At 45.4% G+C, this 26,633-nt stretch overlaps 1 protein-coding gene across 1 annotated transcript; it reads right to left on the bottom strand.

Moving 5' to 3' along the window:
- Nucleotides 1-25: 25 nt before the first annotated feature.
- On the bottom strand, nucleotides 26-26,569 carry NAA25 (N-alpha-acetyltransferase 25, NatB auxiliary subunit). The gene is made up of 24 exons (XM_066199445.1): nucleotides 26,511-26,569; nucleotides 23,675-23,760; nucleotides 22,512-22,650; nucleotides 20,771-20,889; nucleotides 19,075-19,149; nucleotides 18,169-18,276; nucleotides 17,695-17,773; nucleotides 17,108-17,219; nucleotides 16,197-16,286; nucleotides 15,708-15,877; nucleotides 14,845-14,957; nucleotides 12,489-12,696; nucleotides 11,916-12,002; nucleotides 10,886-11,066; nucleotides 10,233-10,332; nucleotides 6,519-6,670; nucleotides 5,892-6,017; nucleotides 5,408-5,651; nucleotides 5,106-5,229; nucleotides 4,676-4,741; nucleotides 4,155-4,252; nucleotides 3,834-3,944; nucleotides 3,284-3,430; nucleotides 26-3,147 (listed from the first exon to the last, which is right to left on the bottom strand). Exons 1-24 carry the CDS (start codon nucleotides 26,566-26,568, stop codon nucleotides 3,025-3,027), a joined length of 2,916 nt encoding a protein of 971 aa, XP_066055542.1. The 5' UTR covers nucleotide 26,569; the 3' UTR covers nucleotides 26-3,024.
- Between the last annotated feature and the right edge of the window lie 64 nt (nucleotides 26,570-26,633).

Raw genomic sequence — 26,633 nt, 5'->3', positions numbered from 1 at the left:
AATGAGGCAGCACAACTGATTTGTAACGAAACTGACTTTTATATAAATTATAAACCCATCCAGTTTAAAGCAGTTCAGTTGCAGTTGTGTCACTTAAGTCCGTAGAAGGCTGAGGCGTACATATCTCCTACAGTCATAAATTAACAATAATCAAGGAAGAGAAAGTTCAGATAAGGCTGCAAGTACAACAAAAAAAATCCCTAAATTTACTAGCCATTAAAATAAAGTCATGATTATCAAGGATTGCAAAATATAAATGCAATTTTTTACCAGTTAAAAAGTACAAAAATGATGGACAACACAAACAAGCATTGTACAGTTTGTCCTGTGTGTAGACAAAGCAGGGTAGGAGATTTCCAACCTTTATCTACATCAGACACTGATTTTAAGCTGAGAGGAATTGAGGAAATCTGTAAAAGGATCGTGGCTCATGATCCCAGTAGTATAAAAGCAGTATTTTTTTCAGTCTGTAAACAGTAGTCTTGGTAGCTTCTTCTAGGTATGTTTTTCAATTCATCACCCAAAGAAAATCCGAAACAAAAAACAAATCTTAAGAGTGGAAAAAAAGGGAAACAGCAGCAATGGGTTATAGCTTGAATTTCTTACCAGGTCTGTGTGGGACATATTCTGGAGGGGAAATGCTCTTTTGTAAGAAATATATAATATATTTAACTGTACACAATTTATAGGGGGAGAGAAATCCTCCCTCAACCAAGCCTCCAGTCAGTCAGTACGGAGTCATTTTTGAGCACTGTTTCCTCCTAGAGAAACTACAGCTTGGGAAGAGATGGCCTCTGCTTTTAGAAACCACCGAGTAATCCAAAAAAGTTCTATGTTTGACAAGGTTGTCATTCCCAGTGGCTGGAAGCAGAAAGAGAACAGCAGTTGGCACCGGGAACAGTCAGGATTCCCTGTGCTGGAAGTGAGCGAGCCACGGTTCCATCCTGTCCCAGCCCCTGACTCAGATGACACAAGTTCCCCCAACAGTTTCAGTTCTGCTTTCAAGCGATGCAGGAAACCTTTTTTTTTCTAACCCAGCTTCTGCTTTCAGGCACACAGGAGGATTCTAAACGCTCGGTTCTCTTCATCTTAAACCTCACTTATATTGTCACCATTGCTAATCGATACAACTGAGTTCAACCTGGTGTAGCAGCAGTGGAAGGAAACTCCAGCCTGGATCAGCCCTGGGACTGCCCCATGTCACCTTTGCTGGTGTTTGTGCAAAGCCCCCTGCAATCAGAGGGAGGGGACAGGGACAGCAGCAGTGTCACTGTGCCCTCTGACTAAGAAGGGCAGTGCCCCTTTCTGGCTCAGGGCTGCTCTGAACTGCCCCACCTCAGCACTGGGGTGGTTTTCACTCATTCTACATACCTGACAGCATCACCTTCAGTCACCAGCCTTGCTTTAATTGAAAGAGCACACCCTTCTTTCAAAACTGGTATTTCTATACAACATGACAGTTCTGTTTGTGGTTTTTTTTCCTTTTTTTTTTTTTTTTTTTTTTTTCCCCCAGTAAAAGTATTACTATAAAACAGACTTAACACGTTTTGGTATTCCTCCAGCCCAGAGCACTTACCAGACATTGTGATTCAACCATCAGGACATCCTTTACAATTTGACAACCTGCAGACATTCTTCTTCTTTCCCTTTCAGGATGGGGCAAAGCCAAACTAAATCCAGCAAGAGCAGCTATGGGACTTTTTTTTTTTTAAATATAGGGGATTTATTAAAAAAATACTCTCATCAACATTCTAGCATTACTAACAAAAGAGAGGAGATGACAAAGGCAGTCAAGCTCTCTTCAAACTTTAAATCTAGACCCGGATACCTGTGGCTCTAAACCAGGAGATGAGGAATCTGTTGGGTCTGACCTGTCCCTTGTATTGCAGGTATATGAACTTTTTTTTTTCTTTGCCTATCAATCTTAGGCTGCATTGCTCTTTGAACATGATAAAACCCAGCAGAAATGCAGCTTTCTGTGGGAGCAGATGATATGGTCACACTTTCTAACAGAAAGTTTCATGAGCCAGTGCTTGGATAATCAAAGTTCAACTGCAAAAAGCAAGCACACAGGTACAAAAGGGATCTCAGCCTCAGACCACAGCGGAAGCAAAAGTTACCTCTGCCAACTTAAAACCAAAGCCAATAGGATTCCATTTCTATTAAAATATTGAAGTCTTAAAGTTTCAGTAATCTAAATACACTTTTTAAAAGTCATGACGTTGCTGTTTGACATGAAACTGACATGATACCAGCGCAGTGTCACACTTCACTGCAGCCATTATTTACAAGGTCTCTCTTTTTGTCTTTTTTTTTTTTTTTGCTGAAACACCCATTCCCATTCCCATTCCCATTCCCATTCCCATCTCTCTCTCTGAAGTTTGCTCTTCATCACATTTGCAGTTGTGCACAGACACCTCCTCCCTCCTGCTCTCTCCTGGAGGATCCTGCCTCAGCTCTGGATGATTCCCAGCCCACCACGGAGGCCTCACCTCTCTCCCTGATGGACCAACACATGGAATTCTGTCAGCAGGACCAGGTGGGTTTGCAGATGAAAACAGGCAGCTCCAAGCTGGGCTCAGTTCATCAGAGGTGGCTGAACGTGGACATCTACAATTCCTGCATTTCTAAGGCAAGGACCATACAAAAATTATAAACACTGTATGGTGATGAAAAGATCCTTGGAGATAGATGCTTTACACTGGATTGCTATTGCTGCTTCTAAAGATCATCTCCAGTTGGTTCTAGAGATCAAAAGGGAAGAAAGTGAATGTTCTCCTGTTGCAATATGCTTATGAACATGTATAAAAAGTGGTCAAACCCCAGGAAGGGTCCCTGCTTCTTTTATGTACAATAATTTAAATCAGCTCAATACATCTGTAATACCTAAAAAAATTGTTTCATGATTTTAAGTCCTTCATGCATTATGAGGAAGTTCTGGATTAAAGTGATGGTAGAGTGGATGTTGCTTCTGTCTGGGACTCTGGTGTCACTCCCCTGTGGAGTCTGTCAGGGACGCATTGCTCAAATCTTTAGTTTTTTAATGGTATCGAGTCTCTTTTTCAGCAGCTCTCCAATTTCCTGAACTGAGTGATGGTAACTGCTCTGGACCTTCCCTTGCACAGTCTTTGTAAACTTTTTTTCTTCCTGCAAAATGCAAAAGAGAAATCACTCACTCCACAGCAACTGTTTAAATCCCCCCTCCTTTTAAACTTTCTCCAATACATCAAACACCAAAAGGAAATTCCTGAGGACCATAGTGTTAGCACAGGGAATCTCTTACCTGTAAAAGCAGAGTGTCCTTGAGGGACAGTTCTTCAAGTTTTAGTGCAGTCAGAATGATTTCAAGCCCTTTGATATGATCTATTACGTTGGAAGTTAATGTCTGGAGTTCAGTTACATAATCCAGGAAATGGGTAAATACAGGTGGCTGTAAAAACAAACACAGGTCTTGAATTTATAAACACATATTAATGTCCATTTTATATAACTCACTTGGTAATATATAGTTCTCTTCTTCCCACCAGTGCAAAGCTATAATTTACCTACCCAGACAAACACTCCCAGCTGACAAGTTTACTGCTGTGCATTCCAGGCAAGAAGGTCAACGACACTCTAAAACTGTATTTCTCATTAAAAAACTGTCACATGATGTCACAGATATGACATGTCACTGATTTTAAACAGCAAAAATTAGCCCCAAGTAATCACTACCCATATCAACCTAAAAAAGTTTATGAAAAGCAGTTCATGTTATCTATCCTGGTTTTTCTTTCAGCATAAATAACCTGTGATTAGGGGAGGGAGAAGAGAGGAAGAAATATTGTTTGTACCATTGCTACACTGCTTTCTTTTTTTTTCTTCTTCTTTTTTTGCAGGTTGGATTTAAAAGGTCGGAGGACACTGTCACAGTAACTCGATACCCACAGGGCAATGGAGATCGTCTGGAAGAAAGGTAAAAATATTTTCTAAGTTTCATCTACAGGAGGCTTCTCGACTCATTTTAGTGTTCCTGGTAAAATTCAGCATGGTTAAAAAAACCAGCAAAATCCCTCATGAGTGACTGAGATCAAACTCTCACTGTGTTTCAGTCCCAACATTTCTACCCCACAGTACTCCCAAACTTCTGGTTTTCCAAAGGAAAAAAAAAATACCTCAACAAAGAAGACTAAGTTTTCTAACAGGTTTGGATGAGTTTTCAAGGTGCCATCTCTGACTTCAATCAAATCACCTTTACATTTATTGAACAAGTCTGAAAGAAAAAAGAAAAGCCTTACTTGAGGATGAAGCAGATCATCTTAAAAGTCCATTTTCTGTACTCCAGGAATCTGAGTGCAGCGTGCAGAACTGTCAAGGCACTGACCACTGAGATAATGAGTCCTCTCCATCTACTCCTGAGTTCTGGCTCACTACAAACATTTCCACACCCCTGATGAGCCCCCCTGACCCAAGCACCAGGAGAAGGAGCTGCCCAGATAAATGCACTGAAGGGCACAGCACGTTCTGAGCATGCAGCAGCTTCAGCACACAAGCCAAGGGCAATCCGAGCCTTGTTCTCAAGCTCTCACAGGGTCTGCAGATGCATCACCACAGCCCATCCCTGCAGACACTCCACAGCCATCCTCAGACAGCCAGGAAGCTCTGCCTTAGTGTCTGTTCTTGAATTACCATTTACCTGTCAGTCGTTCTACTAAAGACTTGAAACTATTCCCTATTCTTTCCTGGATTTCTGCTGAATCTTCTGGAAAAAAAAAGGAAATAAAAAATGATAAGCTACAAACTTCTGTTATTTTCTGCTTCCAGAAAACCAAGAGGCATTTAAATGAAATTTAGTGTCAGTTCTCAAAAGAAAATGCAACTGCTTTCAAAGAGGAGCCAGTATTACAGCACCATATACTGTATAAAAATGAAGACTTACATAAAACATTAAATGAAGGCACTGGCTCACAGATAATTTAGTGTTAGACTGAAAATTAACACACAAGTAACAGTTTTGAGTCCACATCCTCCAACGCCCAGCAGTTTTTCAGACTAAACAGAGACATGTGGCTCCCTCCCACCACACACCACGGCAATGTGGTCAAACCCCTGCCCCAAACACTTACCTAAGCCATTGGTATCTAGTTCATAAATATCACTAACAAGATAAAACAAGCTAGTCTGGCACTGACAGCTGCCATTGCTGAAGAAGCCAGCCATTCGGGTAGGAGGAGGGCCAAGGACAGGATACTAGGCAAGAAGCAAAGAAAAAGATAAAGGTGTTGCAGCTTTTCCTCATTCCACCCAGTGCCTGGCACATCTCCCAGTCAGTCACACACCACAAACCCAGGGGCAGTTAAGTGCACTCTGCAGCCTGCACGATGCATTCACGGTCAACATTCGGGGAGAGCTTTTGCCTTACTGGTACCTGGATTTTTTGTTCTAGAAACTTCTTCCCTGAATCCACCGCCGCTTCCAGCTGCTGCAGCAGGGCTCGGATCGTGTCAATCTTGGATGAGACACCATTCTCTGCAGTCTTTTCAGAATTCTTTGGTTGGATGGTGTGACCAAGAGTTGGGAGTCCGCTCACCAGCCTCAACGTTAAAGACCTGATTCGCAACCACAGGGTTTCCTCTTCCAGGGAGAGCTTCCGATGCTCCTCAGAAATGTCCCTAGAGAAAGGCACCAAAGCTCTGCAGGCAAATGCTCCAGGCACAAAAGCTTACCCAAAACTCCCTAGTTCTGCATGACGAGGAAGGAGTGGTCAGAAATTCAGAGAACTTCATATCCAAAAGGGCAGCACTGCCAGACGTGGTGGATGGTGCTTAAGTCAGCCAGCCCAAGGAACACTGAAATATGGCAATTGCCCTGGAAGGAATTTCTTTGCTATGTGTGAGGATATTTCTACTCACCTGTCTTTTGGATCCCAGCTAAACAAGACTGTCAGGTCTCTGTTGTCACGCAGCTCTTTCCATGGAATGTCATCCTCCTCTGGGCTCAGACTCATGGACTTTATACTTTCTTCTAAACTGGTCGATCTGTAGGTAAGAACAAGCAGCGCTAAATCAAACAGCTGATCACTGCAAAGGGAAAACAGCTCACTAACAGACCACGTTCTGTGCACTGCTCAGCTCTTCCCTGTCAGCAACGTGACACACACAGCACTGCCAAGGATGTGAAGGGACAGCAAATCGGAACCACAGAATCCCGAAAGTTGGAAAAGTCCTTGGAGATCACCAAGTCCAACCACCAATGCAGCAGCACCACCACGGTCACCATGGCCTCAGTACCCTCCCACATGTTTTGTGAACACTTCCAGGCATGGTGATTCCCCTGCTTCCCTGGGCAGCCCACTCCAATACCTGACAACCCTTTCCACAAAGGTAATTTTTTTAAACCTCCTCGGTGCACCCTGAGACCATTAAAAGCAGAATGAAGCTTTAGGGGCAGAGCTGCAGCTCTGAGGTTTCTGCAGGTACAACTCTCCAAGGCCCCTCTTGGCCCACTCCCAGTTTTCCCATGCCAGGAGCTGTACTCACATATTTGCTTCAAGTAAGAGGTCCAACAGCATCCGCTCGGTGCGAACCTGCGCGAAGTGAAGGGAAGAGTTCAGCCTGTTCCTGAAGGCGATGAATTCCGGGATCTTCTCGAACGCCCCGTACTTGTAGGCTTGGATGATGTATTCTGAGGTCTGCAACACAACACACACACCAGCTCTCCTCAGTGACTTCCCAAAGTAGGAGCAACCGACAAGGTCGCTGCCAAGGAACTGCGTTTCTGTGTTTTTTATGAGCCCAGAGGAGCAGGACCTGGCAGATCCTCGATCCCTGGGAGGATTTTGTGCTTCTGCTTCTCCAAGTCACCCAAGCAGTTTTGCTACTTTAAACTGGGAATGCCCAGATGCTCCATGGGCAGTGAGGTTTAACAACAAAACCAACACTAAACATCATGTTGTTGATACCACAATGAAAAATATTTCACAGGGAAGAGATGCTTTAGGAAGGCTTTTTTTTTCTTCCTTCCTTTTCCCTTTAGATGCAGGATTCAAATAATTAAATCATCGTTTCATTGTGAGAAATCATTCAAGGCAAAAGAAATGTAGCCCAGATTTTCTGGACTTGGATGTGCATCACATATCACCACAACATAGATTTAAAAAAAAAAAAATACTCACACATTTTTTGTTTCTCTTTTTTATTAGTTTAGAATACAGTATCACACAGTGTGGTACATGGCACAACACAAACACCAAAGGAATCTCTCAGTGTCCATGGGATATTTTGCTTTGCCTCTGATGAAATGCAGCAAGACAAGGCAGGCAGCCAGTATTTCACTTCAGTCCAAGCAATCTCCAAAAAAAAGAGATTCTTATGATGAAGGAGCCCAAGACAAGCAGTGTTTTAATGAAAATGTCTAACTGTAGATATAGAGTGAACTATTTCTGCTCCCAGCCATGAGAGATAACTAAGTTTTTACATCAGAATTACTCCACAACTGAGAAATTCTGGCAAATCAACTATTTTCTTCTGAACAAGGTGATAAACTGCACTGAAGATGAGAGGCACCAAAAAAGGCTTCTGGATAAACTGAATTCTATATGGTCCTAACAGACTCAACCTATCTGGAAGGCTGTGACAGACCAGAAGGCAACACTCACATATCCAGACTACCTTTTTTACCCCCTTCTAAACCAAGAAATGTCCTCTAGAGAGTTGTCTTTATTATTATTCCCCCTGAGTAATTTAGTTGTTTGCATTGAACAAAATAAAAAAAGCCAAATATTCAACGACATACCCTCTGATCAACAGCCTTGCAGAGGTGACTGTCAGGGACTGGGCTATGGGCTCTAATTCAACTGTATCCACGTGGTTTTTAAATGCCCCCAGGACACGATGGAGTGGTTTGCCTGCAGTATCTGGAGAGATTAAAGATGGATGGACACAAGAAAATTAGAGAGATTACTGGTGATTCTGCATAGCTGAAGGAGAACTATCTCAAGGAGGATCAAGTTGCCTTTTTAGTTTTGGCCAAATATAGCAATGCTGCCTTCTCCTCCTCCCTGTCCTTGGCATCCTCTCCCAGAGCAGGAATAGTGGCAGGATTGCACAGCATCCTACATGGCTGTTACTCATGGGATCACTCTGACACAGGATTCACGTCAGGCTGGGAAGTTCAGCAAGTCAGGAGAACAGATTTATCCAAAGCAAGAAGTCTGATTCAGGAGCTCTATTTTTATGCCAGACTTCGTTTACATCCCACACTTCCTGCTCCAGGCAGAGTCCCACACACAGCTCTGTGCTGTGACATTCCAGCTATCTCAGCATCGACCCAGGGAGGAGCAGGCAGCACTAGAAATCTGTAAAAGAACCTTTAAAGGATAGTCACCCTTTAACACTGCAAGATGTGGTTACAGGCCTTGAGTGGGAGCTGCTCCAGGCACCCTGAGCATAAAGGGGCAGCCCTGGCAGAACCACAGCAGCACAGAAACTGGGAGCAGATCCTGACCTTGTGACATGTTTTATGGCAAGGAATCCTTCTTCATCCACACTCCTGTCACACCACAATCCTCAGGGAACAACACCCTGAACTGAGCCTTCACCTCCTGCAATTCCCGGTTGCAAGAACAGCTTTTGAGTCATCTCCCATCAAAAAGATCTTTAGGAGACAACCACTGGGAGTGTCCAGAGCACAAGAGAGATTTGGAGACATGACAGCAACATCAGCTCAAGGTCCTTTGGCTGCAACACTGTCTCCAAGATATGATGTGAGTGGTCCCAGAGTCCCATCCTCATCTTGTCCCATGAGGAATTCTGCCCTCCGGCAGCACTACTTCTGGCCTCTTGAAATCCCAGTATTTGAAGGTGCAGCAGCAAGGCAACACCTTTTTGGGATTTCTGGAACACGAGCTGTGTTTTCCTGCCAACAGCACCTGGAATGCAGCCATCACCATCCATGTACAGATGCTGAGCCACTGGAGACATCCAACTCTTCTGCCACAATCACCTCCATCATTCATGCCCAAGGGAGCCACGCCTCAAGTAGTTCAGATTGTTTTCCATGGAAAGATGATTTCTTGATGCTTTACAACACAGCGTTGCCAAGCAGAGGAATCACATCCAGAAGGTTTTCCAGTTCACCACCCAACAGTCGTGGGTTTCATTCAGACAGTTGGTTCCAGGGATGTTTTTCATTAACATCCACCAAATGACTTCTAAACAAGACTGAAAAGTTACACCTCAGTAAAAAACCACCAGTTGTCTGGATACAGGGCTTCACTCACAGGAATCCAAAGCCTCTTAGCAAGTTGGAAAAAAATGAGCAATTGAGGGATGCAGAGCGGAGTGAGCTCCCACCCCACTGAACAATCCATGTGCCTCCCTCAGGAAAACGTGTGTCAGATACAGCTCACAGGAACCTGGCACCTACAACACCAGGCACAGGGAAATGGCAATGGGAATCCTGTACACAGGAACACCTGGGCTGCCAAGAGAGCAAGCTGCTGCTTCTGAGTGGTTTCTGTGTGAGAACCTTTACTGCTCAGTACAGACAATTCCTGTGTTTTCATCTCTTGCTGGGAGAGTGGGAAAGCAAACTCTGTGACTGCAGAACCTCTGGAGCCAGCTTAGCCAGTGGCTGAGTGGCAGATTTACATCTGGATCGCACCTTTGTTTCTTAGGAAGTAAAACCAATCCTCTTCACCTACCTCTCAACAGTGCCCAGGGTGTAAAACACAAATACACAAATGTACAAATACAAATAGGATATATTCCCACTCCTCAGAATGGGATGGTCCCTTTAAAGTGAAGTGCATCCCCCACCATCCACTGGAAACACACAGCTCCAGTGTTTGTAATAAAGGACTTATCATGTGCCATCCCCATCCTGACCCGTCATCGCTGGCTGCTGTGTAACTTTCCAAAATGCCACATTTATGACACCAGCACTTATTTCCACATCACATCCCACTTCAATTTTTGCACAAAACCACAAGCATCAATTTAAAAGCAATCATACCTGTTTTACGAGGAGCATTAAAACTGCCTTTAACAGAAAGGAAGCTGAAGCAAAATCTCATGTAACAGTAACTCAAAAATCCTTGCAGTAGAAAATGCAGGCTGAGACAACCTTTACTACAAAGCTGCCCCTACTACTGCTCTTTGTTAGGTTTTAAACCGCTACATTTGCACAGGGCTTCTCTAAGACACTTTGCTGTGTTACGAGGTCATGAGGGGGGGGGATTTCTTTCAACTTACATCTTTCTGGTTGGAGTGGAAAAACCTGAGTGCAAAGTTGCAGGATTGGGAAGCAGCAGCGTAGTGGCCCAGGGAGCCGGCGTAGCGTGTCAGGAGATAACTGCAACAAACAGCACGAGGCAAACGTCAGCCACTGCCCCAGAAGGCAGCTGCACAGGAGACATCTGGACATTTAACAGCATTAACAGCACTCATGGGCAAGTTCAGGCTTTTAATGGAATGAATTCTCAGCTTTTTAAAAGCAGTATGTGATGGCTTGGAGTTCTTTCTCCACCTTAAGGGTGAAAGAGCTGCTCAGTGAGAGACCCCCAAACACACCAGCCAAGGGTTTTGGATGTGTTGGCTTTGATTGGTGGTCCCAAGCTGGAACACCAAGCTCTGACTGGCAGCCAGCCAGCCGGCCATTTCACCAATTTCCATCAGATTAATTAATACTCTAAAAATTCCAACACAGATCAAAATCACAGAGTGAAGGCTCCCTACAGAAAGGGGGAGCATGCAGCGGACACGCCTCCCCAGAAATCCCAGAACACTTTTGCACAACAGCACATGAAAATGTGACAATCTGCCGAATTCTGGGTGGGCAAAGAATGCTGCAGAGCTGTCAGGATGGGGGCCAGCAGGAGGGATTATTCTCAGTATGTACCACCCACCCGATGGTGTCGTGCTGGATGTGCTTGGCGTCGAGGCTGGAGTAGAGCTCCGAGACAGGCTCGAAGGCGCCGAGCCGGCAGTAGATCCGGATGAGCAGCAGCTTAAACTGAGCATTGGAGGGACTGTGAGACAGCCCTTCCTCCAGCAGAGTCAGGCACTGCCACACAGCTGCCTCTTCACCTGGTGACAGACACAGCACGGGCAGGTGTGAGCAGGGACAGGCACAATTCCCTCTCCCCACGTTACACAAAGCTCAGGGCCCTGCTGGGGATTTCAGTGTGCAGATGGCCCAGCATAACACCTGCTCCAGCACTCCAGCTGCTCCCTGAGGGAATGCTGGGGGAATAATCCCTCCCAGGGAGTATCTAGCTCACATCTGCACAGAGCACACTGCAGGCAAAGTGACCTTCCCTGAGGAATCCTGGGCTGTTTGGGAATTCCAGCTTGCACAGCGCAAAAGAGCCCACATCCACCTTCCTGCCAGAAACCTGACCACGGATTTACTCAGGTTCAAGATTAAATCTTCCTTGGGAAAGGCAGGGGTGTAACAGGTAACATGGAAGGGCAGGAATACACACATGGACACCCAGCACTGGACGCTGTGGGATTAAGAGACTAACACAAGGAGCAGGGGTGGAGTACAGGCAAATTTAATTCAGGGAACAGGTCCCAGCAAGTCTAGAAACAAGGGATCTAAAAGGCAAAGTATGTCAGGAAGAGAAAGAAACTCTGCTCTCAAAACACTTCTAGTACCAAAAGAGCTGTCAGCAGAACTCGTGCAAAGGGAGAGAAAAAAGAAATTAATCAGAAAAATTAAATCTGTTCAGAGGTCAGTGAGATTCAGGGCAAACATCAGCTGATCAGAGGGACTCCTGAAATACCTCATATTGCCAAAAAAAAAAAACCACCAACGCAGAAAGCTCCAGGCCTAACAAGCCATGCCGGGCACTCCCTGGCCACAGGGACACAGTCTCCCTTTCCCAACCTCCCACAGAGATATCAGAGCAAGGCACAATTTTGGGAACGTACCTTCCAGCCACAGATCAAGCAGCAAGTGAACTGCAAGCAGGCAGTAATAATCTGAAAACTGCAATTCAGTTTTCAAACAAGATTTGCCTAAAAAGAGAAAAAAACCCAATTACCCTTGAATTACTAAGAGTGCTGTCAGCTGATCTCACGGTTATTGAGTGGCACCATGATCAGAGAGAGCACCACAGTTTAATTTATAAAATCAGAATTGTCTTGAAATCCAAACAACTTTACACATCACTGAGTGGCCTTTGGGGCACTTCAAACATTGACATCTGCTGGAAGAAGAACTGACTCCCACAGCTGCAAAATTTACAAATTAATAACTCCTGACCACAAATGTATCCTATGCACTTCAGTGAGAAAACCTGGCTTTGCTTAAAAGCAAAGTAAAAAAAAAAATCCTCCAAAGTAGAAAGGGACCATCTGAACTACCCAGGAAAGCCTCATTTATCATTACAATACAAAACTGAAAAGAAAAAAGAAATAAAAGGAGCCACAATTCAGGGATGCTGAAGGGTGGAATCAGAAAGGAGGAAGCCAAGTTTTATCAGCGTTCCGGATTTTCCTCACCAAACTCCAACCCGTGGCGGTATCTCAGCATCAGCTCCCGCACCACCGCCAGCTTCTGCTTCTTCTCCATGGCGTGGTAGATGCCCAGCAGCCTGGAGAGCTGCACCACACACAGGTGCTGCTGCAGGGCCTTGATGTCACCGGGCAGAGCCACCTCGTTCTCGGCCGCCGCCGCCAGCGGGATCACGTCCAGCAGCTGCCGGATGAACTGCAAGAGAAACCCCAGTGGCCAAGGCTGCAGGGCTGCACCAAATGGTGAGGAAACATCATTTCCTCCCTCCAATCAAACCAAAAAAAAAGCAAGGTGGAAACATCCATGTGCATGTCACACTGAGACCGTGGTTCAAGAGCAGCCTTTGAGATTTTTTGGGGTTTTTTTTTGAGTTGCTCAGTTTGGTTTTTTTTTCAAGCTGCTTGGGGTTTTATTAAGTTACATCGAACAGATGGAGGGAAGAAAAATCAGAGGCAGGTTTCCAATTCATTGATACACCAGGGAGTTCAAGCACCTGTTAACACTCATGGCAGTAAGAGATGCAATTAAAATAATTAGTTACTGACAGACTTCTCAGTGTACTTCCAGGCAACGATGGTTTTGCACTGCTACATTTTCCCTCAGCTCTGAAGTAATGTGCAGTACCCAGTGAGGTCATCAACTCTGCTTAATGACTTCTTTTTGGAATTAAGCTGTAAGAAAAGCAGCTTCTCATTGCTTAGTTTTAATGGGAGACAAAAGACTCCTCACAATTCACAGGGCTGGGCAGCAGCTTCTTGCTCTAAAACCCGACACTGTCCGCAAACTTAAATCTGAGTTAAAGCCAGTGAGTTCGGTTTTGCTGCACTTGGTATTGACACAGAAAACTGCATCAAACACAAGCCTGAGGCAAAAAGCTCAGGAGCAGCACCAAGCACAACACACACCAATTCCCGTTTTCCCAAAGAATTTGATGAATGCTGCATTGACAGATCTTTTCAGTTTGAAACCCTGCCAAGCTGAGCAAGGTCAACCACATCATTGGCTCCACTCTCCAATTTACACCTCTAGGAAGTCAAGGTTGGTGTCATGACCATTATTTCTGGACTATCTCACACGTCAGTGGCCCAGCAAGATCACGATCCCAGCTACTGAAGTGGAACTCTCATGTCAAAACTCATCAGCACTTCAGCACCATGAAACCTCCTCAGCTCCTCGTGTCCTTGACCAAGTTAAACTGCTGCACATGCTGCTTCAGGGACAGCCAGAAAACCACCCCATACATCAGCTTGACACAACGTATATTCCAGAATATATTCAGTAAATCAGCAGCAGTTTTAAGGCCAGACAGAAAGTTTCAAAGTCAGAGTCATGGTTCTACAAGCACGGTGACAAAAATGGAGTCTGAACTATTATTAAATGTAATTTTTCCATTCCTGGTTTGGAATTTGTTTCCTGGAAAGTTCGGATGAAACCTGCTCAGTACTTCAGGGTTCTCTTACAATGGAATCACCACTTCCAGGACTAGGAGTTCAATACCCTGCTGGCCACATCTCTTCCAGTGGGCTAAAAACACAATTTTAAACATAAAACACCAGCAGCAGCCACCCCTGCCAGAGGCACTGCTCTCAAAAGCAGTGGGGCTGTGGGAAGAGCTTGCATTAGGAGTCAAAAAACACTTAATTAAACCAAGAGAACCTCACTACCTACGCTTTGTTTACCAACATTTTATCCCCCGGCTCTGGCTGATCCTGGATTCTCTGCCCTCCCCAGCGCTGATCCCTGGACACAATGGCTCAGACAAACACTGGGGTGAGTGACAGAATTCCCAGCTGCTGAAGTCACTCCAGGCTGCTCATGACTCTGCACAAATGGGCTTTTCAGAGAAACTCTTTTCCAGAGAGTTGTTTCAGAAAGAGATTCCGGAAAAAACTGCCATAGGTGCCTCCATGACCCCTGGATTTGGGTCAATGTGCCCCTTCTTTGGCACTGCCAGCAAAGCATCTGTGACATCCCCGCATGGGATGAGGGGGCAGCTTCTTCCCATTAACCAGAAACTTTGAGCTCAAAGCACCCTGACACCTTGAAAAATGGGAATAAAATGGGAAATGGGAATAAAAACGCCGAAGGAATACCAGATCTGACACTCTGCAGGATCAAACTTAGCTTTAAACCCCCAGCAAAAATCCTCTGAATGAAACTTCACAAGAGTTCAGATGTTCATGATATTTTCTACAGCACAAAGAGTTCTCTGAATTTCAAGCAGAAAGTAAAAAAAAGATGTTTCCAGTCTTTTAATACGATCCACAAGCATTTTAAGATAAAGGGACCAGAGTGCAAACAAACCACTGCAGTTCCTGCCACCACTTCTTGATATTTCCTTACCTTTGTGTACTGGCTGGGTGGGAGGAGATCCACAAACACTTTGAGATCAGTAAAACAGCAGGGCTTGTCCCCAAATTTTCTGAAGTACTGGAACATTAGCTCTTCTGGATCACCTAGGAAAAAGGCCAGGTCACCTTTTTAATGCCCTCCAGTAGGAGTAAAATCTGTAAAATCACTGTGAGAAATCTTTGTTCATGCTTTCTTTCCCCCCCCTCCCCCTTTCAAGATTACAGAGTGATTTAGAAAACAGAGAGCTGCACTACTGCAGATTTTAACAGAGGCTCAATGTCTCTGGTAACCAAGGACACGTTAAAAAAAACCCAAGAGCTTCATTCAAGCTCCTTTAGCAGATAAGAGCTCAGCAATTCAGACAGGCACATGCAGCCTCCACTTATCTCACCATGGCTTCTTTTGGGATGGAAAAAACAAAAGGAATTAGGAAATAGCACAGATGTTGCTCTAATCACATCCTCTTTCATTGATTCCCTAAATGCCACTTTGCGATGCAGGTTTTTGAAAAGCAAAACCTGGCCCTGCTGTCATAAAAACTCAAAACCCACCCAGAGATTCCAGTGCTAAAAGCAAGGCTTTCCACCAGGAATACAGTGTCAGTGACTGGATGCTCCTAAACCTCTGAGGTCCTTTTGAAAAGCTTCCTGCTGGCTTTTCCAAGCCCTGGAGTAGTCTGGAAATATTTGCCTTTCTTCAAAGCTCATCTTCCAACGCTTTGAAAATGCTTTACATACAGAACAACAGCTCTCTCTTCCTAACCAAAACTGTATTTAACTCAAGTGATTTTAGCACCAGCTTTGTGCTTTCTCTCCAAGAGATGAACTCCTCACCCAGGAGGGGCTGTTTCTTACCCAGTTTGTACTCGTCATTGCAGCCGCGGTGTCGCAGGCGCCTGATCAGCTCCAGCTTGGCCAAATACGGTCCCCGGAGCGGCCGGGAGCTCTTGGACTCCTCTGTTATCCTCTCCTCGATGAAGCTCACAGCCTGCTCGATGGAGCAGTGCACCTCTCCTTCCAGAGAGCTGCAACCACACAGACAAAAGGTTCTTGGAGAGTTCCCACTGGTAACACACGCTCAGCACACTCCCAGACAGGGAAATGATGGGTTTTCCAACTCGGTCACCACAGAAAACACGAGCTGGAAGAGTTCTATATTAAACTATTTCCATAAACTATTCCCAGCCTCCAGATAAAAGCAGGGAAAACACACAAATCAAAGCAGGGAAAACACATCCTTTGGGCTCTGACATCAAGAAGTCACTCTAATATTGAATGTATGAACGCAAACAATTTGCTGTAGCACAAAGGGAAAACAAATCCACAGCAAAGTTCTCAACTTACTGCTCTTCCTCTGCTGGAGGCGTCCAGGATTCATCAATGAGTTGAAACACTGAATCAAAGTAAGTTATATAAAACTGCCAATCATCTGAGCTGAAACAAAAATCAGGCACAGGACAAAATTTAGGGAATTGCCAAAACAATTAACAGCTAAAACTGTATTTCTTGCCAAAGTTGAACTAAGGAATAACACATAATCATGTTACAGAAAAAACCCAATTGTAATCATAAAATTGTTTCCCCGTGAAAAGGTCTCAAATCTTAGGAACACCATCATCCTGAATTTCTGGAAACATAAACCATTTCAATTCAAAACTGGGGCAAGCTACGAACTCTCCTCCTGAAATTCACATTCCAGTCAGAGCTCAGCAACATCTCCACAAAACGTGAAGGCAGAAGTTTGTCTTCTGCATTTAACTTATATCTAAGATGAGGGCACAGCTAAATTCAAAAGCAAACACCACATCTCTCCTGACAGTTCTGAGACAGATTTGATCCCACTGGAATGTTCTGTCTCCTGATGCATCTGTTCCAAGCATTAGATGCATTTCTCACGATGAAGTCTGGCCAAATGGGAGAAATTTAGATGTAGAAAATGTAATGTAAATCATGGATGGGATGACAACTGCAAAGTCAGAGCTAGACAATCAGCACAGAATTTAGAAATAAGGAGGTAAACAACCTTTTATTGCATTAATGTGTTGCTAAATTCTGCCTGAAAAAAGCAGCAACACCACTCCTGACCCTGATTCTCCCTGTGACCTTTATCATGCCTGGCTTTGGAGTGCAATCTTTGGAAGAGCTTCCTGATACTCTCCTATTTTAACCACAAAAGCCACCAAACAAGGCCATTCCCAAACAAGCAGGGATTTTTCTTCCATCTTTCTCGCAGGACTGTGGGAATCCTCTCTCACTTTTTGAGCAGCAGCCTCCTGGCCAGCGCGTTGCACTCGGGCCACCTGTGCAGCTTCTTGTACATGGCCATGCACTTGTTCTCCCGGCTCTGCAGCTCACTCGTCAGCTTCTCTGCAGCAAAAAGAACATGGAAAGCTCAGCTCATCCCTGCATTTCTTCCCTATTCCCTGCATAAACCTTCTTATTCCAGCCCAGCACCAAACCACCAAGGCTAACACAGCAGCAGCCCTCAGAAAGATTTCCCATGGAAACCTTCACATCCCAATTCCAAGTGCATTTTGATCTTCAGTTAAACCCCTCTAAAATGCAGATTTTGAAGACTTTTTAGTTTTGAAGATGGCAGCTACAACCAAGAACGTGACCCCAATTTAGCACTGCAAAGCTCAGCCCTGAACAGTGCTTAAACACCATAAACCAAGTAGGTAAAACCAGGTTACACCTCCAGAGTTTACACTGAGGTTAAAATTGGTGTTAAGTCAAGCTTCCTAAAATTTTTCCTTTCTTTTTGGAAGCAGTGGACAAGTCCGAAGCGAAGGGGAACTGCTGTATTCTCCACACAACTCTGTTTTATTAAAGAATAAATTACCTCCAAGTTTTCCCCTCACAACATCTAAGGCTTCCTTGTATTTCTCCAAACGTTCCAGGATCATGTAGTACAGCTCCACCTTAAAAGAAAGATTAGTCTGCAATGAAATTTGCCAGGAAGATCATACCCAGGTGTGCTGAAAGAGAAAATAGGGGATACCAGGCCTGCAAAGCTATCTTTAGTATCCCAAAGGGTGCAATACTCAAATTTAGGTCTTCTTCTCCATTCTTAGTCCTCAGGTTTTTCTTGGGGTCTCCCAGAGTGCAACGCACTTCATCAGTGAAATCAAACACCAAAAACTGCCTCAGCCCCAGGATTCTGAGGCCTTCCTAAGCCCCTGCTTTTGGTTTTCCCTCTGTCCCCTACATCAACATTTAATTCCAAAACACAGTTGATTATTTTAAGTTTTCCAAGGTAATCAAGTTCCCTTAACAAAGCCTTCCTTGCCTCAACGAAGTTCAAACCAAGCCTTACTTCAGCCTCAGCTTCAATCTTGTCCTCTTTCACCATTTTTTCCACCATTCTCTCAGCAAGTGGCAAAAACATCGTCTTGGAGAGGTTTTCATCTTGTGCTGAGATAGACTGAGGAAGAGAGGGATTATTGTAACAGCTCGGCAACTGTCTGTGATGTCCCACCCACTGTTCTTTTCACTTTGGAAGAGGGGAAAAAAAAACCAACCCAGGTGCTCCAATCCCCACCCCAGCCACCTGTTTGGAGCTGCCATCTGTGACCTGAGAGTGCAACTGCTCCGGGAAAAGGCAGCAGGAAAACTGGAGCTACACAGAAAAGCTCATTTTTGATCAGATCAACCAGAGCCCTGCGTCTCTGAGCACAAAAACCTTGTGATAAAAACATGGAGCCAGAACACTTTTGTGTTTTAAACGGCACAGGATTTTACAGAATGTGACTAAGACCCTCCAAGCTTATTTTTGTTTGATTTTGTGTCTGATTGGTGCCCAAATGTGCTGCCTCAACCAGCAGCAGCGCAGCTGATCTGTGCCTATTCCTGCCGACTTGCTGCTAATTCCAGAGCTCTCATTTATTCCCTCCAAGAGCTTTTATAACCTCGTTAGAGAGGCACAACTCTGACTGAGAAACTGCAGACAGTGGAGGATTTATTCATTATCTCTGCCAAAACGACAGGCGGATATTAGTGCAGATGAGAGAATAATTCAAGTTGTATAAAGGTGATAAGGCAAGAGTTAAACTGGATTATAAAAACACCTCAGCATTTATTTTGGACCACAACAATAATGCTCATTAAGGAGGGCTCAGTCTTCCTCCCACCATCACACGGAAACAGCTCAAACACATCCCAAATTTCACCCCAAATCATCATGTTTACCCTCAGAACATTTCTGCACCAGCACTGCACACACCTGCATGATCAGGCTCATCACGGACCAAAAATAATACGGATTTTTGGGAACAATCTTATAAAGTGCCATTCCAGCCTGAAAAACAGAAGACACCAGTCTCATCATTCCTGAAATAGATTCATTTCTAACATCTCGTGATGGGCGGCAACGATGGGAGCGGACAACTCGGGATGTGCACATGGGAGGACCTGTCCCCACTCGTGAGCTCTTCCCTCCTAACACACATCCCTGAGGAAAAGAGAGGGTGGAAATGTTTCCAAGGACTTTGTGTAGGTCTGACAAGGAACAGCAGTGAGCACTGATTTGCCTACACAGGTGACAGCTTTAACTGGAAGGGGTAACTCCAGGAGGAAGCAGAGTTTTTTCTTTGGGAGTGAGGGGATAACTCCAGTGCTGAAGGACACAGCAAACCCACTCCTGCCTCCAGGAACCAACTGCCCTTCAACGCTCACTTCACACCCACTGAGACCCCCAAATTTGGGGGCACCTCCATGCTGAAGCAAAGGTTAAATCAAAGCAGAGCCAAAAAATTCACGATTTTCCCTAACACATTAACAGCTATTCCCACATTTCCCTCACAGTGCCTGCATGTGACAAAGGACAAGACTTTCACCCCTAACGAAATCTGTAATTAATTTCAAGGAACTACACACGATAGTCTACCACCACAGCTGGACTTCTGTGCCAATTCCCTTGACTGCAGTTGGCATTTTCTAGGATTTTCAGCTGGAATACCCCACAGCACAGGACGCTGGGGTTTATTTTCACTCCCTAACCAGTCACCATCCACACACTCTTCACATCCCTAAATCCAAAAGCACAGGCCAACATCCCACTCTGACAATGTGATATTGATACTGAAAATGATAATTTAATGAGATCCACATTTTTATGTCACTTCAGACTCACGAAAGGTCACACAAATGTTAATTATTGTTATCAGTGGCATTTTCTCCACTCATGATTGTGATCTGTCACATCTAAAGTAAGGGTTTTATCACGAGGTTTCTCATTTCAGGCACACCAATAACTGCTTTTAGTTATTTAAGCCAAACCTGTGCAAAAATTCAAGTCACAGCAGGAACAAGAGGGAGTTTGGCACTTATTTCTTGGCTCTCTGTGCTTTTTTACACAGAAGAGTAAGCACGCAGGCCTTGGAAATCGTCTTCCATTTACAGGAATTCTCCTCATTTGGAAGTGATGAAAACAAAACCAACCAGTGTGACGCTGTGCTGCCAGCTGAGAGGGGATATTTCAAGTGCTTTTTAGTTTTTCTTTACTGAATGACATCAGTACAAGTTGTATTTTAGATGCTCAAGTAAGAACACGGGGAGGATTTATCTCCCTGAAGTTAGCAGAGAACTAAAGCCAGAATCAAGACTGAAAACATGGATCAGAAGCTCTTCCTAGATGTGTCTATTCCAGAGTTCCTTTATTTTGTACTGCCAGTACAAAACCACAGCTCAGGAAAAGACACAGCTTCAAGTAAACAAAACTTTTGTCTTCAGACAACCCACCTCCAAAAATTGAGGTTTAAAAAACTTCATTACCTCTCTGTAAAAACCAACCAAGAGTTTAACTTCTGCATTAACCCAGCTCAGCTTTTTTTGGAAGATCACTCATAACACATAAATGAGAGTAAAAGATAGAGAAAAATACAGTTTAAACCAGCCAGAACACAAACTGTTGGTCGTACCTGTTGCATCTTCTTGTATTCTCCAACCCTGGCATAGGCCATGAAGAGGTGGGAGTGATACTCTTCACTGTTGGGGACCTTCTTCACAGCTGCCTCATAAAGTTTAGTCACCAGCTCGGCTAAACCAAAACCAGATGCCAGAGTTAAGACCAACTGGGGAATATTTTAGAGCACAGCTTCCTAAAGAGCACCAGGGATGCTCTGAACAGCAACTAACTGCACTCATCAGCCCCAAAAATGTTGCTCTGTCCCCCAGGCAATGCAAACATCAAGCAAAGGAGGAAAGTGCTCTAAAAACTCCAAACCAACCTCAAAATAGACTTAAAATCAAAACAGAGTTCAATAGCAGCAACTGAACTGTTCAAGAGAATTCTAGGTCTATTTTTAAAGTTTGTCTATTTTTGAGCATGAAACTGAATGAAGGTTTCTCCTGCTGGCAGAATGACTGCTCCTGCTTATGTATCAAAACAAACACTTTCTGAGCCTAATGGCAAATTAATTATTCTTATCACAGGTTTACTCATATTAATCATATCCGGCTATTTCCCAATTGCCTATATCAGTACTCTAAACTATTATTCCACACTATGCTTTTTAACAACAGGTCTACCGTGGCAAAATACTTCTGACAGTACAATATGCAAAACTTTTTCACATTTTTGTCCATGTTCTTTTTCTTTCACCAACAATTGTAGCTCAGAGTAGAAATAGAAAAGCAAATGTAATTTGTCTTTCACACAGTTTATACACCCCTGACACAGATACAGAAAACATCTAATTACAATCTTCTTGCAGGACCAAAAGTGGAAGTACCTCACACCCACCAGTTCCTGAGTTACAAACCCAAAGGTTACAAAGCTCAGCTTATTGGAAGTTGTTAATCACAGAGAGGCTCTTATCATTCACAGGGGCTTATGTCAAAGTCAAAAACACACAAAAAATGTTGGTATTACTCAACGAACGATGCTTTAACTCCACAAATACACACAAAGAAATCAACTGGGAGAACATAAGTAATTGCTCTTTAGCAGACTGATACAAACACCCTTTTCTGAAGCTGTTTCATCCCTTGATCATTTCTCCAGCAATTCAACAATAAACATTAGTGGAACCACCCACCAAACTCCACAATAAACACTGGTACCACCACACCACCCTCCCCAAGAAGCTGCCAGAAACAACAACTGTTCAAGCTGCAGAAAAGCGAGATAGGAGCTCTGGCATCTCTCAGAAAACCACAGGAAACTTTCCTCCATCACTCCAACGCTGATGATTCAGTACTTTGAAAATACAAATCACTGCGAGGAACCCAACAAAGCTGATGAGGCCAGACTGGGAGGTCAGGATTTCCCTCCTGTTTTGCACCAGTTTCCTGAGGCCTGAACCCCTTGACTACATCACACCCTGTGGGGTTTGTCATCCCTGTCACTCTACTGACAACAAATTCCAGTAGTTTCATTACCAAAAGTGAACTCCCAGGCTGCTGCAGCATTATCAACACGTTTCATTTAGGGCCTGCTACACAATCCTGTTCACAAGAAGCCTGAATGAGGATTTTTTTGCTTTATGAAGATTACTACAGCCTTACAGGCATTACAATAGGCATCACTTCAGTTCTGACTCTCTTTAACAGTCTCTCACATACACAAATCCTGGATTTTACACGTTTCCCACCAAACTGTGGGGCACAAACCCACTGGAAGAACACAGAGAGAGATTTCTGAGAGAGGAACAAACTCACGTCTGTGCATTTCCCGGTAGAGAATGGTCAGTGCTTGCAAGGAATTGTCATCTGTGGGTTCAAGTGCTGCTACTTCTTGTGCCAGGGCATAGGCTTCATCCTGCTTGCCAGTCCTCTGCAAGCCAATGGCCTTCAGCACCTGTGGACACAACGCAGGCAGCTCTCAGAGACACAGTCTGCATTTGGAAACCCTCTCACTCCTGCTGGGAACAGCCCAACCACCTCATTCCCTCTGCAGAACTCCAGGTTTTACTAAGCTAAATTTTAATCCATGTAGCTGGAGAGGAAAACTCCCAAATGCAACAACATCAAAGAGAGGATCTGACTTTTTAATAAGTGTTGAGATTGCCCTGAAGCATCACCACATGGTTTTCTCTACCTAGAGGCTGTGAACTGACCTGTCCTGACTATTTTCCTTAGTTTTCTTTCACTAGGTGGACAGAAAGAAGTGACAGAAACGAGATTCGGGTCAATGACACTTGCTGCAGCTTGGGAAGCTTTCAGAATGTAGAAGTGGAGTGAACTGCAGAGGGAAACCCCCAGGGAACTGAGAAAAGCAGAAAGAGAGTCACACGTTTGGGAAAGGGAGGAACAGAGCCCCTTTCCCCCAGCAGAGGCACAGCAAGGAAGGTGGTGACCAGGCAGAGCAGGAAATGCCTCCAAAATCAAGGAATCCTGGAATGCTCTGGGTTGGAAGGGACCTTAAAATCATCCAACGCCCTGCCATGGGCATGGACATCTTCCATGGACCAAGTTGCTCCAAACTGGCCTTGAACAACTCCAGGGATGGGGCACCCACAGCTTCTCTGGGACACCTGTTCACCTTGTAATGTCTTCCTCAGACACTTCCTCCCACGGAGATGTTTTGATCCAAACTCCTGCAGGTGGGTATCCCAACCCCAGGGCTGCAAGAGGCATTTTTAAAACCCAGCCCACATGCCAAGGTCACCTGGAGTGGTGCTGACAATCAGCCCAGGTGGAACCAACACTCCAGTCCCTACCAGGGCGTCTGTACAAGTTTTCATCCACACAAGACACAGGTGAGCTGAACAGAGACATTCCAGAGGGCTCAGAAATCACCGTGGAAGCTCCCAGAGAAAGGGACAGTGGAACACCCTGAGATTCAGGCAGAATGAGCTCAGTGCCCCCCCAGTCCCACTCACCTTGGCACAGTGAAGGTCCTTGTGCTTTTTGAGCAGTTTATCTGCTTGCTGGATTGCCATTTTATTATTGCCATTATCGAGATAATCTGCAGAGGAAGAGTAACACACCAAATCACACCAGAACACCGAGGCCATTCTGGAAAGCCACCTGCAATTTCACCATAGAGCACCTGCTGTCACCCCAGCAGCACAAACCACATTTTCCCTGTGCAGTTCCTCCTAAGCAAAACATTCAGGAGACTGTCATTTCAGGGATGAGGGATTCATCTCGTTGTACTGGTTTTAGTCATTCAAACAAACAAGCTTTTGTAATTACTCCACACAGATCATTACAGCAACAAAAGAGACCCATAATAGAGAGGATTCTGCAGCAACAGCTCTTTGCTGGCAGTGCAGCTCCAGTGCTTTAGCAGGAAAAGTGGAAATTAATTTGGTGTGTCTTTGGGAGACTTTCAATGACTTTGAACAGGCAGGAGGTTAGAAACCAAACGCACACACACTCCAGCAAAGTGGGCAACACTTGTTCGCACCATCCATAGCTCAGGCAGAGCAAACCTGTCCCCCTGGAGCACCACGACCCTTCCACCAGACCGGTTGTGAAGACACAACTGTGAAGCATCAACATTTCCTAGGGGGTATTCCACACTATCCAGTGAAACTTCAGCTGCAGAAAACCCATCTGCAGACCCTTTTCCCCTTTTATTAGCTTGGAATTACAATTTTCACATCGATCTTCACGTTATTACACAATTATAAACAAGTGTTTTTAGACCAGGACATGACCCTTACGTGCTCCTCTTCCCTCAAAAATTCCTTCCTCACCCAACCCAGCTTTGCTGCCCCTCACATGCCAAAGGAAAGGAAGGGGCTGCTCCCACTGCTCTGGCCTCTCTCCTGCCAGCTAGCTGAAATTACATTACACACCTTTTCCTCATCAAACCTGTCATTCCCATTATGAGCCAGAGCTCTTTTACTGAGAGCTGACCCTTGGCAATCCCCAGCACAAACTATGCGTCCATTCTGATTTACAGATTTATATTCAACAGCTTCCACGTTTGCTCCTGTGGCCAGGTGGATGCTGTATATTTAAAGCAGAGTTAATTGGGCTCCTGAGCCCGTCCACAGCAAACCTCTCACCAGACAGACATTCCACACTCACCAAAATAAACACTGTTGCATGAAATCCAGTTTGAAGCCACAAGACACTGTCCTTCTTCACTGGGTATTACAACTTAGGAAAACCCCTGTGTCCCCTTTAGCAGTAAAACCTCGGGGATTTCTCAGTGAAGAGGTTGCAGAGGTGTGGAACAGCCCTCCAGAGGCTTCTTGCTTTAAGTCTCTGTCACCCAGTTTAGTGACACACAAATTATCCCCCACGCTGAGCTGCCTGACTGGGATTAACAGCTGTGCCAAGAACATCTCAGCTTTGGGTGTCCCAAAGTAAATCAAAGAACCCTCAAACCTCCCTAAACCACAGCAGAATGAAGAGACTGTATTTTCCTAACAAGTCAGGGTGTTGGAAGTCAAAGCAGCTCTCAAAGGAAATGAAGCTAAAAGAAAATAAACTTCAACCTCTGGTAGTTCATAGCTGGGGATGTTCAAAGGCTGGAAATGCAACACCTGAACCTTCAGGTGGAGGGAGAGCAAGTCAAGATCAAAGATAACTAGAGCTGTCGAGGAATCCTGGGGAACCACAGCACAAATCCAGACACACTCTGGAATCCAGAGGCAGACCTTGGACCTGACACTGCACCTCCCCAGCTGCCGACGTGGGGAAGTTGTGTGTTTATCACACGCTTTATTTCGGGTTCTGCAGCACCACAGCCTGAGATCAAACCTCGCACTGCAGAGAATCCTTTCCAGAAGGAGCAGAAAGGAATCCTAAAGCTCTCTCCAAAATGAACACAGCGAAATGCTCGCCATCATCTGCTTCCATATCAGCTGAATTTACCCAGATTTTTCCATTAATACCGTTTCTCACACAGGTTATGGCAAAAATAACTGCACATCAATGAAACTGCCAATCACAGCACGGATAGAAAACTAAGGAAAAAAACCACTTAAAATGGTTACATAAAGACAAACTGCAACGAACTTGAACACTTCTAATCGAACGAAACCATCTTCCTCCCTTTCCCTGGAGCCCATCAGGGACTCAGCCTGTACCGCACCATCCCTCTGCCCCAGCAAAGGACACCCCAGAGCACGTCCAGCCCCAAACCAGGGCAGCTCTCCGCGTCCCTAGGGAGAGGTTTTTATCCCTGCTGGAAAAGTTAAGAACCTTTCCCTCAATCTCTATCAAATCTTCAGTTTTAGGGAAGAAACGATACCGTAGCCCGGGGGAAGTGTTTTCCTTTTCTTTCTCCATATTTGCATAAGATCCAAGCTCCGAAACAACCCCAGCAGCACAGAACACCCTCGGACAAACATCGGGCGACACAACAACACCGGACAACTCCTACCGACACCGTCCCCTTCTACTTCTCTCCTGCCTCCCGAATTAATTCCCCTAACAGCGTCACCGCTCCGTGCCACAACATCCAGCACAACTCCGGGGCATCCGCGGCTGCTCCTCCAGGGATGAAGCCCTTCGCGGCTCCTCCGCGGCAGCGCAGAAAGCGCCGGCCGGGGTTACCTCGGCTGCCGGCGGCGCCGGCTGCGATCCCCCGCCCCGGCCGAGGGGACACCCCCGGGGCGCCGCGGGACCCCGGCCCGGCCGGGCGGGCGCCGCAGCCCCGCAGCCCCCGCGGGGCCGGGAGCGCGGGAGGGTGTCGGGGGGGTCTCTGCGGGCCCGCGGCGGCGGCGGGCCAGCGGCGGGGGCGCGGGGGGTCCGTACCGTAGATGGGCCGCAGGCGGCGGTCGTTGGGGTCCTGCACATGGCCCCGCGCCGCCATGATGAGAGCGCAGAACGCAGCGCGCAGCCGCGGCCGGGGGCGGGCAACGGCGGACGGGCCGGCGG

This window comes from Chamaea fasciata, unplaced genomic scaffold (genome assembly GCF_029207755.1).
Source record: "Chamaea fasciata isolate MVZ Bird 193981 ecotype frontalis unplaced genomic scaffold, bChaFas1.0.hap1 SCAF_18, whole genome shotgun sequence".
Classification (NCBI taxonomy): domain Eukaryota; kingdom Metazoa; phylum Chordata; class Aves; order Passeriformes; family Sylviidae; genus Chamaea; species Chamaea fasciata.
Note: the sequence above shows the minus strand (reverse complement) of the source record. Positions and strands in the feature narration are given on the sequence as shown.